The following is a 16339-nucleotide window of genomic DNA, read 5'->3' as shown; positions in this document are numbered from 1 at the left end:
TTAAAACCTTATAAGACTTGCTTTGGGCAGGTTAAACAAGCACAGACAACTTTTTGAAAAGGCGAGCTACCTGTCAGTGCAGTCGTTGGTGTTGACCTCACAGTTGATGCCGCTGAAGCCGGGCGGGCAGGTGCAGGTGTAGCTGTTGACACAATCGGTGCAGTTGGCGCCATTTCTACAGGGGTTACTTTCACACTCGTTTATGTCCTGCTCACATCTGCCGCCACGAAACCCGGGCAGACAGGTGCACGTGAAAGTGTTGATGCCATCGCGGCACAGACCTCCGTTACTGCAGGGATCTGAAACACAGAAAAGAGAAAATCACAGAACCATTTTCCAGTTTTGTATTGTAGACAACATGAGAACTTACAGTGGTGGAAATGGGTTCCTTACTTGGTTTGCAGTCATCAGAGTCGGTCTCACACGTCTGGCCAGTGTAACCTGGCTGGCACTTGCACTGGTAAGCACCCATAGTGTTATGGCAGACAGCACCGTTGCGGCACGGGCTCTTCACACATTCGTTGATGTCGATCTCACATGTTTGACCTTGAGGGGGAGAGAAAGATAGTTAAAGAAAACGTAAGCGCATTGTCCGGTGGGTGAATAGATGAATGGCCTGGTAGGAATGGATATATACCTTGCCATCCTTCAGGGCAGATACAGGAGAAGCTCTGGTAGTCTTCAGCTTCCTTACACACTCCACCGTTTTTACAGGGTCTGGGGCTGCAGGGTGCCAGCAGGATCTCACAGTTTTCACCTGGTGGCAGAGAAAACAAAAACATCAGTGTTTGCATTGCGCTGCTGATAAGGAGCAACTGCTTCAGACTTTAATATTGAAGTCACAAAATTTGCTTTAAAATCCCCGTAAAAGATTTAATTTCGAGCAGTGAAATAAATTTCTAAATCCCAGTTTCTATCCCACTTCCTTATCCATTTCCATGACGACTTCGGCAAACAGGAAGGGCCTTCCTGTTTCCTGCAATTGTGTGATCACAGACAGGAAACAGGACGTGGCGGAAGTGGGAATAGGGCTTGGAGCAGGCTCCAGTTCTCCGGCTTATATTAGCCGTGTTATTCCAAAACACACACACACACACACACACACACACACATATACTGTTATCCCTGCAAAGCAGACAGGCAGATCTTTCCACACAGACATTCCAAAAACAGACATCCCAGTTTGTGGCCATTGGGCGATGTTTTCTAAAACAACACGAGATAGGACTGGCCTTCTGAGGCCTTCTGAGTGGAAAGCGGAAGATTTTCTTTACATTTTCAGACCTGTGCAAACAGCTGACAAAATGAAACAACCCAGGTAAACGTGTGACAAATAAGACGTCATACCAGTGTAGGGCAGCAAACAGTTGCACTTGTATCCAGCCACATCATCGATGCAGCTGCCCTGGTTGAGGCAGGGGTTGGAGGCACACTCGTTGATGTTCGTTTGGCAGTTAGGTCCTACAGTGGCAGGATTAGAGAACACACTTGGGTTAGATATGGGCTAACAGGGCGCACACATGCTGTAAGTGAGCAAAAGGGTTATAACTGACCGGTGAAGCCAGCTCTGCATGTGCAGTGGTATCCGCTGGTCATGTCCTTGCAGGTTCCCCCGTTCATGCACGGGTTGGACTCACACTCGTTGTTATTGAAGTCACAGTTGGGGCCGCTCCAGCCAGAGTCGCAGGTACATTTGTATCTTCAATGCAAACAAAATGCCAGGTCAGTGGTGTTCAATTCACCGAGTTATATTTGTGCCTGTATTTTTCTGCTCATTCATCTTAAATGTGGATGTGTGCCCTCACCCATTGATGAGGTCCTGGCATCGGCCGTGGATGCAGGGGTTGCTGCCGCACTCGTCCACCTGAGACAAACAAGTGGCGTCGTTGTAGCCCTCTGGACACATGCAGGTAAAGCTGTTGATGCCATCGACGCAAGTGCCCCCGTTGTGACAGGGGTTGATGGCGCAATCATCGATGTTGATGTTACACATTGTTCCTGAAGAGCAATGAGATATGATTTTTAGTACAATGCAGCATATATACTTTTTGAAAGATGTGAAATGATAAATATATACATGGCCGTTATGAATGCACCACAGCTGGACATTCTGCTCTCTGGTGTGGTGGTACTCTGAGGCTTTTTAAGCTGCTCGCTAAGGTGCTCTGTGTGGCTTTTGGACAATAGAGATAACCAACACTAACGACTCCCTAAACATTCAACAGGCAGATGCTGTGGCAGCGCCAATGTGTGCCTAGCCTGGCGGCCCCTGGAGGCCCTTTTGCCTCTCCTCCATTGATTGAATGGGGCCCTGTTGAATAGGCATAAGGAGGGTTTCAGCTGGATCTGAGAGGGGGAGGTGCTGCCAGGAGGTGGTGTGTGTGTGGGGGGGGGCGGGGCTGCAGCTTCTCTCCCTATTCAGACACACCACCCCCCATCCAGGGAGAACTAACTTCACCAAGGGCTGTTTACAGGGGACAGAAGGCCGGAGCCATTTCACACACGGCCGAGTAACAATTAAACCCCCTTCTGATCCCGAGCCAGCTCCCTCTGCTCTTCATCAATCAAGAGGGGAGGGCCCAACTGCCCGATCTTCAGTTACAATAGTCCTCTGTCCCTCTGTGTCTCAGTCCCGCCATTGCCCTCCACACTCACCCCGTCAGCACAAAAAGATGGAGGGGAGGAAGAGGAGGAGGAGGGATGCACAGAAGCCTGCACACACACACTTGTTCCTCCCTGCCCCCTTTCCAGCATAATCACTCAGCCGCTACCAGTCAGAACCGGCTCTGTTGGGCCATGAAAGGGAGGAAGAGCTTTCCACTAGGCTTTGTCACTAAAGTTTTATACATACGAGTACATTACAGGTGGACATGTGCCAGTGAAGTAAGTGAGGAGAAAGCACTTCAATCTGAGATATTTATGGGATCCGTCATGCAGTTACACACTGCTAAACATCAGATATGTGATTAAAGGCCAGGCTCTTTTCCTTTTAAAGTATCAACTTACAGACTCTTTCCCGGCTCAACGTCACAGCCTTTTCAAATGGCAAACAAAGTTAGCGCTTTGTGTGTGTTTTGTGTGTGTATCAGGTTGGGGACTGTGTTCCTTTCTCCAACCCCGCCACCCCCACCCCCACCCCATCCCACACAGGCAATCCTACACCATTGTTCCGCAGGAGACCCGCCAGCCACCTGTCCTACCTGCCCCTCCCAAGGCTCAGGGGATCACCCCCCTGCACCTGTAAACTCCGCCCAGTGCTCACCTGTGTAGCCGGGTTCACATGCACACTCGTAGCCGTTGATTTTGTCGATGCACCGCCCGTAGTCGCAGGGTTTGCTCTTGCAGTCGTCCAGGTTTACCTCACAGTTGAAACCTGTACATTGGGGCAAATGTTAGCAGCGAATTTGAGGAAAATCGCACCATTTTCTACTGCAAGGATGTGTTGAAAGTTGATGTCTAAAGTCTCACCTGCTGTGCCTTTGGGGCAAGCACAAATATATGTGTTCTCCCTGTCCTGGCAAGTGCCACCATTCTTGCAGGGCTGGCTTAGGCACTCATTGATGTTGGTCTCACACAAGCGACCAGTGTAGCCAGGGCGGCAGTAGCAGGTGAAGGAGGCTACGCCGTCCTTGCAGGTGCCATAATGGCAGGGGTCAGAGTAGCACTCGTTGATGTCAGTCTCACAGTGCTGCCCTGTGTAACCTGGACAGGAAAAGAGAGTAGGTATTTAAAAGAATAATGGCAATGCTCATTTGGAGAGAACCTTCAACAATTGGAAGAAATCTTCAAGCTAATTCAGAGAAAAATATTGTTTGTTTTACCTTCAGCACATTCACAGGTATACTTGTTGGGACCATCAGTACACTTTGCTCCATTCTTGCAGGGTGTGCTGGCACACTCGTCAATGTCCACCTGACACAGACTCCCCGAAAAACCTGCATATGCATTCAACAAAATACAGAATGAAACTCTTTATTAGATGAGTGTTTAAATGTGCAAAAATGTTAGCTCTTATATTCGGTAGGGCTTACAGTGTCCATAATGCCACAATGGAGAACAGAAAAAAACTAATTTGCATCTGAAGTAGGTCTGCAGGACACTGAAGGTCCTTATGAACCATTCCACAACACCCCCCCCCCCCCCCCCCCCCCCCTCTTACTGTGCAGTGAAATCTTTCTTTCAAAACACAACACAATGGCCTCAAGCTCACCGGAGGCTCAACAAACCAATCCCCGCCCTCCCCCAATTTTGGCGCTCAGCTTCAACACAAACTCTCATGCCCGCCAAATATGCTAATGTTTCTGCAACCTGATCCGGTCCTCTTCGCCCACAAACCTCAGTGGCACTATTAGAGGGAGTAAATCATTTACTTTCAGATTTATTCAATCTGTGATATATGGCGTGATTTACTCATTGACAAATTAGTTAATGATCCACTCTTTTATAGCCTCTTCTCTGCTCCCATTGTCTCACCAAAATGAGAGGCCGGAAGGATCCAAAAACCGAATTATTTTACTCCATTAACTCTATCATCTTTCACATTCCCTGATAAGTTCTCACCTCTCGGGCACTCGCAATGGAAGGAGTTGATCTTGTCGACACACTTGCCATTGTTGAGACACGGTTGGCTGGCACACTCATCTGTGTTGATGTGGCAGAACACACCCTCGTATCCTGAAAATTGTCATGAGGAGAAACGAGTTATTCGTCAAATCTTGTTTTATTTTCTTACCCTCGTCAATGTCCCAGCGTTTGATCAAAATGACAACGATCTGTGCGTTTAAACTTTCCCTTTTTACAATTCTCCATGCAACATAAACCTTTCTGACCTGGCATACAGATGCAGTGGAACCCTCCAATCTGATCCAGGCAGGTGGCATCATTATGGCAAGGATTAGACATGCACTCATTGACGTCCATCTCGCAACGAGGTCCTTCGTATCCTTGAAGACACTTGCACTGGAAAGAGCCTTTGGTGTTGAGGCAGCGACCGCCGTGTTCACAGGGGTTGGCACCTACAACAATAAAATATGCAAGTTGTCATACATATATGTGGTAATTTATGCATAATAACTCCTAAACTATACCAGAAAAAAGAAACCGTTGACTCCGTGACTTACCGAGGGAGCACTCGTCGATGTCCAGGTTGCAGGCTGACCCAGTATAACCTGGGGGGACAGGTGCAGATCGCCTTGCCATTGACTGGGTTGGTGTCACAGTTGGAACCCTTTTGACACGGATTGCTGATGCAGGCGTCATCAAGGTGGCACAGCAAACCTGTGAGCACCACGAATAAAACAGATTTGAATCAACTCTGCATCAATCCACCGTTAATCACTTTATTGTGATCCGCGTGCACAGCCGCGGGAAAGTCGTACCTGTGCGTCCATGAGGACACTCGCAGAAGAAGGAGGCTACGCGGTCGTGGCAGGTGGCGCCTTGGTAACATGCCGCGCTGGCACAGTCGTCGATGTTCTCGCTGCAGTCGTCGCCCGTCCACCCGTTGACGCAGACGCAGTGGTAGCTGCCGTGAGTGTCATGGCACGTTCCTCCGTTCTGGCATGCGTTGGGCATCAACTCACACTCGTCCACATTTTCTGTGCAGTATTGACCTGAAAAGAGTTGAAAAATGGGGGAAAGAATGGAGTTAAATACAGTGTGAGGGGAAGTTTATAAATGATTTCTTGTGGTTATTCTCAAAGCAAATAATCACCTGTGTAATGAGGTGGGCACCGGCAGTTGTAGGTGTTTACACCATCCACACACACACCGCCATTCTGGCAGTTGTGGCCTGGACAGTCATCGATGTTATGCTCACAGTGCTGTCCTGTGAAACCTGATGAACAAGGAGAGAACAAGACAACAAAAAAAGACACAATGTGAAAAAGTGGGGAATAACAAAAACAGGAAAAACGGTGTAGCAACATTTGCTTTTAGTTAATAATCAGATCAACTCTTCCTCTTGTTATCACTGTGCAGTTAAGAGAAAAACAAGCTCTCTGTATCATCATGGCAGATTGTTTTAATGCTCTACAGATGACAGAGCAACTTGTGTCCTCCTCCAACATCAAAGGCTGGAGTGTGTGTTTTACAGCCACGATAGTGTGATTAACTATCAACCCGCAGCTCTGCAGGTGCCCGTGCAGCTCCGCTATCGAGCCGCATTCCAGCACGGACACCCACGAGAGACGCGCAGCATGGGTTAAACTTTAACACACAGCCGCACACAATATCCCTCATTCATCTGCATATCTAAACAACTCGCCCTGTGCGAATGGCCATCAGCACGCGGTCACGCAATAAAACAGAGAAAACAGAAATGTGCTTCGTACGATGTGGTTTGGTGGGGAAAGAAGTCTTCACAGCTGCAGTCCTGCCTCGAACAGCAGAAACCACAATTGCTCAAAATCAACCAAAGTTTTACACAACACTGCAACGGCTTTGGGTGCCAACACAATAAAGAGCAGACCGGTATGTAACTGAAAAACAAGTTAACTGTGTGTGTGTATGTGTGTGTGTGACCTCATGAATAGGGTGTGTATATCTATACGTTTATCTTCATGTGTGCACCCCTGAAGTTGTGGGGGCTTGCTGGTGACTATCAGCAGGAAACGTCTGTGTGACTGCATCCTGCCAGTGGAGGCTGGCAGAGAGAGAGATGGGAGGGGGTGAGGGAAGGGGGACAACTAGAGACTATTCATTCCACTCAGTCAGATTTTACTACAACAGCAGGCAGCCAACTCGTGTAATAGGAAAACAAAAGTGTGTGTTTTGTTGCTGCCCTTTTGTGCAACTACATATGTCAACAGAAAAAAAAGAAGAAGTGATTGTTCAGCTTATTTATGTGACGGCGCATGTTTTGTGTGTTACCTGGAAGGCAGCTACAATCATAAATGGTGTCTCCCTTCTGCACACAGGTGCCTCCGTTCTGGCATGGCGAGGGGCTGCATGGCATGTAGGGTGTCTCACAGTGTTGGCCAGTGTACTCTTGAGGACAGCGGCAGTTGTATGAGCCCACCTCGTTCACACACACACCGCCGTTATGACACGGAGAGGGACTCTGAGCGCACTCGTTGACGTCTTGCTTGCAGGTTTGACCGTGGAAGGCTGGCGGGCAGGTGCAGATGTAGGTGGAATCGAAGGCCGAGCACTGGCCACCGTTGGCGCACGGATTGGACGCGCATGGGTTGGCAAGCTGGCAGGTTTTACCTTAAAAACAACAAAAAAACGACAAAAGAGCTTCGTTAGTCATTTTGCTTCTTGGTGAAATGATGAGAAAGGAAGAGACAACACTGTATCTACATACCTGACCACCCAGGTGAGCAGCGGCAGCGGAAGGCAGTGAGGGTAATGAGATCACATGTTCCTCCGTTGCGACAGGGGGAGCTCATGCAGGCGTGGTTGGTGGGGGTCAGGCATAGCCGGTCGGTGAAACCCAGGCGGCACACGCACCGGAAATCAAAGGTGTTGCCGTGAGAAACAGCGCGGCAATCGCCACTGTTGCGGCAGGGTGAAGGGCTGCAGGGGTTTGGATACTGGCACCGATTGCCTACGTAGTCACTGGGACACCTGGGGATGAGACAGTGTTGATTAGAAAACAAGGATCGTTTTTGGTTTAATTCATGAGAGTAATTATCTAAACAGTAGCGGAATGAGGGCAGGAGGGAGTAGTGACTAAAAGTTTTCCCGCCCAGAAGAAAAGCCCCACTGCAGCGGGACAGGGACGGCGTGTTGTTCTAGTGTGTCTCTCTGGATTAGACTCCCTCAGAACCCTGAAAACACATTCTGCTGGGACAACAGACGCCCCGATATAGTCCAGCCGAAGCAGCCAGTTCCCATCTAACTTTCGCCCTCACGCTGTCCACACTCATCCTGAATGCCTGTAGAGATCAAGGGGACTGTGCCGGCTCTGGATGTCCTACATGAAGCGCTGCATTCAGGGCCCTAAGCCCCTGGTTACTTTCCTCCCATCCAGACTAAGGATGGATGCTGCTACAGTCACATAGCTCAAACAGGCGGAAGTGAAGACATAGCAACTTGGGACAGAACCTGGACGGAGATGAGGGCCTCCCATGTTGCAGTGTCTGGGTGATAATATGTTTTTATCAAAAAAACTAATTACAAGGAATTCACTGATATTGATTTATAAACAAATCACTCAGACATCATCTGGTGTGCAGCTTGTACATAAATCCGATTTGTCACGTGTAGGAGCATTTAAAGTCAAACAAAAAAGTGTTTATGTTTGAATTGGGGCTTGTGTGGAAGTGTGTAGTTGCACATACGAGCGTGCGGGTGTTTATGTGTAAGGGAGGGCATCTGTTGGCCTACAAGTATCTCCACAAGGAGCAGGTGCGCATGTTAATGAAGGCAGCTGTTGGACAGGGCTCCTCCTCCTCCTCCCCCCTTATCCCTCCTCCCTCCCTCCCCTCTGTCCCCTTGTCAGATGGGGGTGCCGACAAGCCAACCCCTTCTCCAGGGACATAAAGAACCCATGTGAAGTCAGCTGTTGCAACTTCTGTCTCTTCACCCCCCCCCCCCTCAACCACCACACTTATTCTTAATTCCTCTCTTCCTTACCTGTTCCTCTTTTGATTTAATTTTTGTAACACTATTACTGAAACGTCTTGCCCTCCAGTAGTCTTCTCCCTGTCTCTGCTTCGACTCACATTCAGCTTTTCATTGCTCTGTTTTCTCGTTTCTCTCTCCCGTGTGGACTTTTTACAACTCCCAGCAGTTTGCTTTTACAGCGCTCTCCTTATGTCACATGAGACTGCTGAAAACACCCTTGTTGACTTAGTTTGGTGAGACCAATCAGGGAGAATTTAACAGAGCCATGAGCCCCACAGGGAGCCCAGACAGTTGCAATGGGCAGAAGATTGTAAAAGCATTTGGGGTTGCTTTGAAGTTGCCCTGCTTCCCATTTCACTTTACCATGAAAGCACATTGAATAATCACAACGGGAATTCACTGTCTTCATAAAAAATCCTCACTCGGTTTTTGTATATTGAAACAGATGTTATTAATGCTGTGTGTGTGTGTGTCATCCCACGCTAACTAACTATAATAGATCCTCTTTGTCCTGAAGTCAGTCCAGTCTGAGATAAAGATCCACCCACACGCTGTACAGCTAAGCAGCGCACACCACGGCAACAGGTCTCTCCCAGCGATGCAATGTCCCCTCAGGCCGGAGCAGATGCTTCCCCGACCTCTGACCCTGAACACTTTTGTGACTGTGGGACGGCCTCTTTGCCTTCTCTCCCCTCTCTCTTTCTTCCCCGCTGGGACTGATCAACCATCTGCCACTCTGGGGTGACTTTATCCTCCGACACAAAACCAGCCCCACTGTGCGCTGGAAATACCACCGCTGTGGAATATGTTATGTAAATGGATGAGGGCGGCATACAGTGAGTGTGTGTAAAGAGTTGTATGCTCTGGTTTTTCTTTCATGAGGTTTGTGAAAGTACAACATCATCAGCTCTGTTGTCACTTCTCATTCTCGTCGACACTCACTGCCCTCATTTTCTCTTTCAGTGGCTATTTGTTTCTGCCTGTTTCTCCTCTTTCATTTTATCTAGTTTGCTGATGTTCCCTTGGATGTGTCTAATCATTAGCCAAGGTCTGACCCCCCCCTGGTCCACATCTGTTAGCAAGACCAAGAACCGAACAGTGAGGCTCTGCTAGAGGAAATGAGAAATGTACTGGGCCTGGAAGGCTCTGGACTCCCACCGCACATCACTGGGATCAGCGGGTTTGATACCGCAGTAGGAGGAAGACAAGCATGCATAATAGCTGCACGTACAGTGATGTAAAGGGGAAATGGATTCTTATCAGAAGTCCGCCTGTCTCTCAAGCTGTACTCAAGTAAAAAACGTCAGAGGCTCATAAAGAGATCATTTTAATGGCGGTAAGCTATTTTCTGTCTCACTTTCTAAAAGGAGTGAAGTGGGAAGATTTATGAGGGTCAGCCTGAGCACCTGCTCGCCTAATGACTGCAAGATCACTTTCACGCCCAAAATACCTATTAAACACTTCAACGGCGTCTGTGTGTGTGTGTGTGAGTGAGACCCGTGTTCTACTGGTGGCCCGATTCATGGACACATCCCACCTCACAGTCAAACACGGAAAAGCACCTGCCCGCCAATCCACCTCTTACGATGTCATCAGTGACACATCTGCTTAAGCACCTCAGGTCACCATTAATCAGGTCGGTACATGACATGTAACCACAACGTCCTCAGTTTGCTGCTGAACTGGGACCAGTTCTCTCGTAGCAGATTTTACATTTGGGATAAGTAGCTGATAGCATGTCCTCTCATGGATGTAATTACAACACAGATAGGGAAGAAGGCACGCACATACACGCATCCAACCCGTTAAGCCCATCGCCCCATGCCCTGTTGTGCAACACTGACCTGCAGAGGAGTTGGTGTCTCTACATTTGACAGCCTGTGCTGGTGCATGTGAACTTTCGGCACTCACTCGAGTCAAATAGCCTCTTATCTCTGCGCTGTGACAGCACAGCTTTGATCGGCCCGCTCTGAGGTTCTCCAGACTCACAGGATCCCGGTCACTGCCCAGTCTACTCTGAGGCTCCGCCGACAATAAATATGGTGAAATATATGTCATGAAGGTTTTCTCCACAGTAGCTTTGGAGGATTGGAGGAGACTGAAACTCAAAAACAACTGATTCTCACCAACTTCACCATCAGGGGGGGGGGGGGGGGGGGGGGGGGTGGCACTGGCATCTAGGGAATGGACCCAACCAGGGGAGTGGCAGCCTCAGAGCTTAAAACCCAATAAACAACCCACACCAACAGGCACACTTGGCCCAGGCATGCACCTGATTCGCTTAAGCCCACATGGAGCTGAGCCTTAACAGAGACCTGCTCAGTAATCCTATAGGAGGACAAATGAAGAGCAACATTCCTTCTTGTGGGAGAGTGGAACATCTTCTAAGTGGCGCTGGACTCGCTCTAGACACTCTTTATGGGTGAGACATTTTATCATCAACATGCAATAACAGACAGCTCTGTGCAAGGTCAGCGAGGTCCGACTACACCAACCACCACAAGACTTTCAATTTTCTGAGTCGAGTCTATTTTTGTCAGACGTCCTACAGTATTTGAGACATGTAGCGAGACAGTTGAGAGTTTATTATTAACGGTCACCTCGGACCAAAACAGTGTCCAGTTCAGCAAAGCAGCATCGGCAGTCAGTCAGTCGTGCAAAGGCGGCATTGAGGGACAACAACCTTTTAACCTCGCTATGCCCCCATCACTGTCTCACAAATGGAAACTAAATTTGACTCGCTGTGCGCTTACATGTTTTTAAGCTGCACACTACAAGACCACTACAGCTGCATGGGAAACAGGAAGCCCCAGACCCTCAGATAACCTTTTACTTCACAGAATCATGACCGAGTACTTCCCCATCACGGCGGCTCGTTGTTTCTGTGAGTCTCATTCAACCACAAACCTAAGTTCACTTCTTAGTCTAGACCTGATTCCGATCCTCCTCAGACTGAAGCCCGTTCTTGTGACGAATTAATCTGTGGAGTAAATATGATTTTCAGAATATAAGCAAAGCGGCCATTAAGAGAAGTAGAGTTGCACGTGTTTGGAGAAAGATGAAAAGAAGAGAGGAATAAGTTGATGTCCTCAATCAAACAAACTAAATGTATTTCCCCCCATCTAAAAATAATGACCGCTATAATTCATAAAATGAAGGCATTACAATCGGCTTCTGTTAGCAATTTGCCAGAACACTTTTTTCACATTTCCTTTTGTTACTGCTCTCTGCCTTTGCCCAGATACAGGTCAGCCCAATCAACTTCAAGGAGATAAACACGCAGTAATTGAATAAACAGGACAAAGCAACTCCTTGTTTTTTGGGATGATCTGGACACTAAAGCTTCAAATTAAGGGTGACTAATTTAATAACCATGGACAGAAAACATCCTTTCTGTATCCTCGGAATACCACGCTGGCCTCAACACGATCGGAATCCCAGTGCACACATCTGCAAGACATCTGATTACCATAGTTTACACCAAGCCTAACCGTGTTCTCTATGCTAGCATGTGATTTCACTCACTGCTCTCACACTCGTGGGAACTGTGCTGGAGGAGGATTTAAATCTAACTTACCACTCAAATCTATGTCACCACATGCAGAAAACCTCAACACGCAGGCCTGATTTACCGGTGACTTCAAGAACTGCAGATGTGGGTTGAAGCGCCTTTTGACGTGGAACTGCCCGTCTTAACCTCACAATGACTGCAAACCTAGTCTGAATTTGGGTTACTGCTTTCACTGTGTCATCACATTGCCAGCCGCCTCTTCTTCTTTTTAACCAGTGTGCCAACATCAGTTTCTCCAGGTGGACTTCTCTCCTCTTCTGTCACCACACAATCCCTAAATGAACTTGCCAGTTAATGTGGCAGACAATTCAAACAGTGATGATAAAAGCACAAGTCGGACCATCCCTTAGTATAGAGGCAACACTCTGACCCTTCAGCACCGACTGAATCTCCCATCCGCACCCTGTGACTGATGGCTGCTTGGCTTGGCAGGGATGAATGATTAATGAGAGGAAAAGCCAGGAGGAAGAGAGAGCGAGGGTGGATGAAGTGATGCTATTTATCCTGTCTGTTTATATTTGGGCTGAGCAGTGATGGAGACCACAATAACAGCTTTGTGGAGGAGGAGGCGGGTGGAGGGACAGTTTCTGTGTGCACACGTACGGTGGTCTGTGCGTGTGTGGAGTGTGCAGATTAGATATTGTGAATCGGTGGCCCTAGCCTAGCAGCGTAGGCTCCTCAATAGCTCCCCCTTGTCCCTGCAGACCAGAGAAGCGCCTGCCATGACCACATGCCCTGAGGGTAAACCAGGCCACCCCTGAGCTTCTTTACAAATAGATATAAATGATGCCACAAATGGAAAACAAAATTTAAAAAAATCAGAGTTAAAAAATTCCTTTCTGTCTCCCCTTAGACCCGACAATGAACAAAACCTCAAATTTGTATCAATTTTAGTTTTCTAGCACAATAAAATGAAAGGTGAATCATTGAGCTCACACATATATCGGTCAGCTGAAGGGGATGCATATCAAGTGCCTCACCCACAAACTATTAACATCAATCCATACCACAACAAATAGCCCACCATCTGTTCCCACTTGTTTGCCTTCAAATTTCTGCACTTTATTGCAATTAATCTCACTCTCATGACATCCAATCCGATTACATTTCACAGCCATCTGGCTTTCTAATGGAGATCACAAGCAGGTAAGGTGGGGGGTGGAAGGGTGTTTGTCCATTCTGGAGGCAGGAGACAAGCAGGTTTTTGGAGGGGGGGGGGGGGGTTGGTTACGGCAGGGGTTTGGTGTGCGTCGTGGTGTTTGGGGTGGCTGTGGCACGATGGGAAGCCCCACTCAGATTAGTCACACAGCATTATTCTGACTGCAGGACAATGGGTGACGGGCGGCGGGCGAGCCCCAGCTGTCGCCCATGAAAGGGCAGAAAAACAAGATTTAGGACTGGACGCGTCCTCTCACTTTGCTGGTGAAGGGGTCTTGCATTCATTAACGAGCCTACTGGATTGAGGGGGGTGGGCTTTTGTCCAGCTATACCCTTCTCTCACCTCTCTGGAACTGCATTCGCTTTTTTTATTTCTTCACTTCTTAAACTCTTTTCTTTTCAGGGAATGTGTGCAACCTCACGGAGCAATGTGGCTCATGGAGCGGTACAGGAGCACACCAGCCCAGAAGAAACTCAAGGGCCCCCGGTTGCTGGGCACGGGGCCCGCTTAAAGGCTGGAATGAAAAGGGGGAATATGTGGCCCCTTTACTTTCCAACCAAAAAAAGCACTTTCAAGTGCCAAAATTACACTACACTGCAGTTCTAAGACGGCACAAATTTCACACACACAGCACAAAAAAATTGAACAGGAAACGCTAATACCGAGTGGCCATCTGCATTTCAACATCTGGTGCATCATGTTGCTGCTTTTTAGTCGCCCTTTTACTTACTTGCATTCTCCATTTCCATTAGAGGTGGCTTCACACCTTCCTCCATTCAGGCATGACTCAGTGGGCAGGGAGCATTTTAGACCTGTTGAGTGCATGAAAAATATTAAAAACACATCCTGACCTCACGAGGCAAACAGCATATGTGAAAGCTCTCCTGTTAAACTCGCTGTTAGGATGAACACGGATTAGGCAGAGTTGGAATTATTAGTGTGAAATGATTCAGATGATGTCAGCGACACATTTAACACATCTTTATTCACAGGGCTTTTTTAAACATCCTACTCTTTAATTGATTTGTTTCACAGTTGTCCGTGGGGGATATTGGGGAGCCTGCCTGTGGACACCGGTGAGGCCAGAGCTCGTGGTGCGTGGCTTTTTGTTGGGGGGGGGGGGGGGGGGGGCACGCTTTTGCGGGGAAAGCGCAGCAGCTGCGGGGCTCAGATGCGGGACAAAGGGAATCAGAGTCCAGCACGAGCCATAAAACACTCTCCCCAGGCATTGTTTACCGGCAGACGGGAATAACAGCACCTCCTCTACCCCCCCCCCCCCCCCCCCCCCCCCCCGCCCTCACAACACTCTCCCACAAATGCGGACAAAAGGTGCCCCCCCTCCCCCTTGTACCCCCCCACCGCGTCCCCCGGCCTCAACACACGCACCCGCTTCTATTATCTCCCATGTTATTTAAAACAGGCTCTCGAACTATTTAAGACCTACATCCAAATATTTGTTAAACGTATAACTCATAGCTGCAAGACAAAACTACCGATACAATTAAGGGCTTGGTGCACAAAGTAAGTTCTGTAAAAAGTGAATTGCTGCATTAGAAGTGCCGTTGCACGAGCATGCCTGCCCGTGCAGAACAAATAAACATGGAACTTGTGTAAAATAGCTTTAACAAGCGGACTCTGGGGGAGTCAGCAGCCCAGCGCGCGGAGCGAATTCATTCCCACGACCAAGAGACGCTCATATAGGAAACTCCAGTAAACGTTACTAAAGGGATTCACTAGATTTCATCAGTTTCTATTATCAAACCTATCCTTGAATCGCAGTTAATATCACACAGTGAGCTTCTCCAAAGTTGAATTAGAGTTCCTCTACGTTCCCTTGCTGACCCTCGGTCGCGCTCTGCAGCCCGTATCTCGGCTCTCTGCAGCACATCTTTCAGAGGCATGTTCTCTCTTACCTTGTGAGATGACGATTGCAGGAATCAGAAATGTTAGTTTCACAAAGAAACGATACATTCCTCCTGTTCAACTTCACAGATGTCGTTGACTCCCACGTAGGGTTCGCATAGATCCACAGTTTGGTACACTCCAGGTGCTGCCTTGAAATAAATATCCTCCTTCAAAAAAGGTAAATCCAACGGTGAGAGCGGAAAGGTCTTCAAGAGGGGTTCATAGATGTTAAGCTGGTGCTTTCTGAGTTCTCAATGAAATCTGTGGGTAACTCTACAAGTTCCTCCCACTCCTCCTCCCTCCTCCTCCCCCTCTCCTCCTCCTCAGGCCAAATAAAGGCTGCCACTCTCGCTCTCTCTCTCTCTCTCTCTCTCTCTCTCTCTCTCTACACATGCAGGAGGAACTAACGATCAGTAAAAGTATTAGCTTTAGACAGTGGTGGAAAATAACCAAGTACAATTATTCAAGTCGTGAATATATAAGTACAATGTGGAGGTACTTCATTATGTCCCTTTTCTATACTTTAAACATCTAACGTTGTACTTTTTACTTCACTACAGCTATAACGAGTTACTTTACAAACTAAGTATGATGCATTTTTGCAGATTTTCCTGCAGTAAAATTTCAAAATCAAGCTCCACCTTCATCAAATACAGCAGAAAAATGATATTTAAACATGAATGGCTCAGTAATAAATAATGCTCGATTATTTTATCACTCACGGCAATTTTCCTGCGTGGACTACTTTTACTTTTGATACTTAAACTACATTTGAAGGTGCATCCTATAAATATGATCTTATGATCCCTTTTTTTCAGATTAAACAATAAAGTAGTTAAATAAGCTCGCTCACAACTGGGAACAACATCAGAATGGTTCTTCCACAAGCATCACTATTGATACTTTAGGATGAGATCGAACTTTTATTAATCCTGAGGGGAATTCTTGTGCGAGAAATCGATCAAAAATTACAACAAAAGAATAAGAAAAACAAGACAGAAGAAAAAGAAGGTAAAAACAAATACTTTTACTTGAATGCAATATTTTAACATTTTTGTATTTCTGGTTTTAAAATAACATATCTGAATAGTTCCATCACCACTGACGCCAGAGAAGCAGAAAGTAAAATAATC

The 16339-nt window shown here is 47.5% G+C and overlaps 1 protein-coding gene across 1 annotated transcript in view; it reads right to left on the bottom strand.

Moving 5' to 3' along the window:
* LOC306792689 (neurogenic locus notch homolog protein 1-like) overlaps positions 1 to 15296 on the bottom strand; it is a 31335-nt gene extending 16039 nt beyond the window's left edge. The window contains 19 exon segments of the mRNA XM_079289957.1: positions 71 to 299; positions 394 to 546; positions 638 to 757; positions 1348 to 1461; positions 1554 to 1699; positions 1806 to 1998; positions 3263 to 3373; positions 3469 to 3702; positions 3822 to 3935; positions 4561 to 4674; positions 4830 to 5015; positions 5121 to 5175; positions 5177 to 5277; positions 5379 to 5612; positions 5714 to 5836; positions 6871 to 7209; positions 7307 to 7569; positions 14032 to 14113; positions 15215 to 15296. Of these exon segments, the coding sequence (XP_079146083.1) occupies positions 71 to 299; positions 394 to 546; positions 638 to 757; positions 1348 to 1461; positions 1554 to 1699; positions 1806 to 1998; positions 3263 to 3373; positions 3469 to 3702; positions 3822 to 3935; positions 4561 to 4674; positions 4830 to 5015; positions 5121 to 5175; positions 5177 to 5277; positions 5379 to 5612; positions 5714 to 5836; positions 6871 to 7209; positions 7307 to 7569; positions 14032 to 14113; positions 15215 to 15272 (2969 nt within the window). The 5' untranslated portion in view covers positions 15273 to 15296.
* Positions 15297 to 16339: the final 1043 nt, after the last annotated feature.

The sequence above is a fragment of the Melanostigma gelatinosum genome, assembly GCF_949748355.1.
Source record: "Melanostigma gelatinosum genome assembly, chromosome: 18".
Lineage (NCBI taxonomy): Eukaryota > Metazoa > Chordata > Actinopteri > Perciformes > Zoarcidae > Melanostigma > Melanostigma gelatinosum.
The sequence above is the reverse complement of the archived record's forward strand: the minus strand, read 5'-3'. Positions and strand labels throughout refer to the sequence as shown.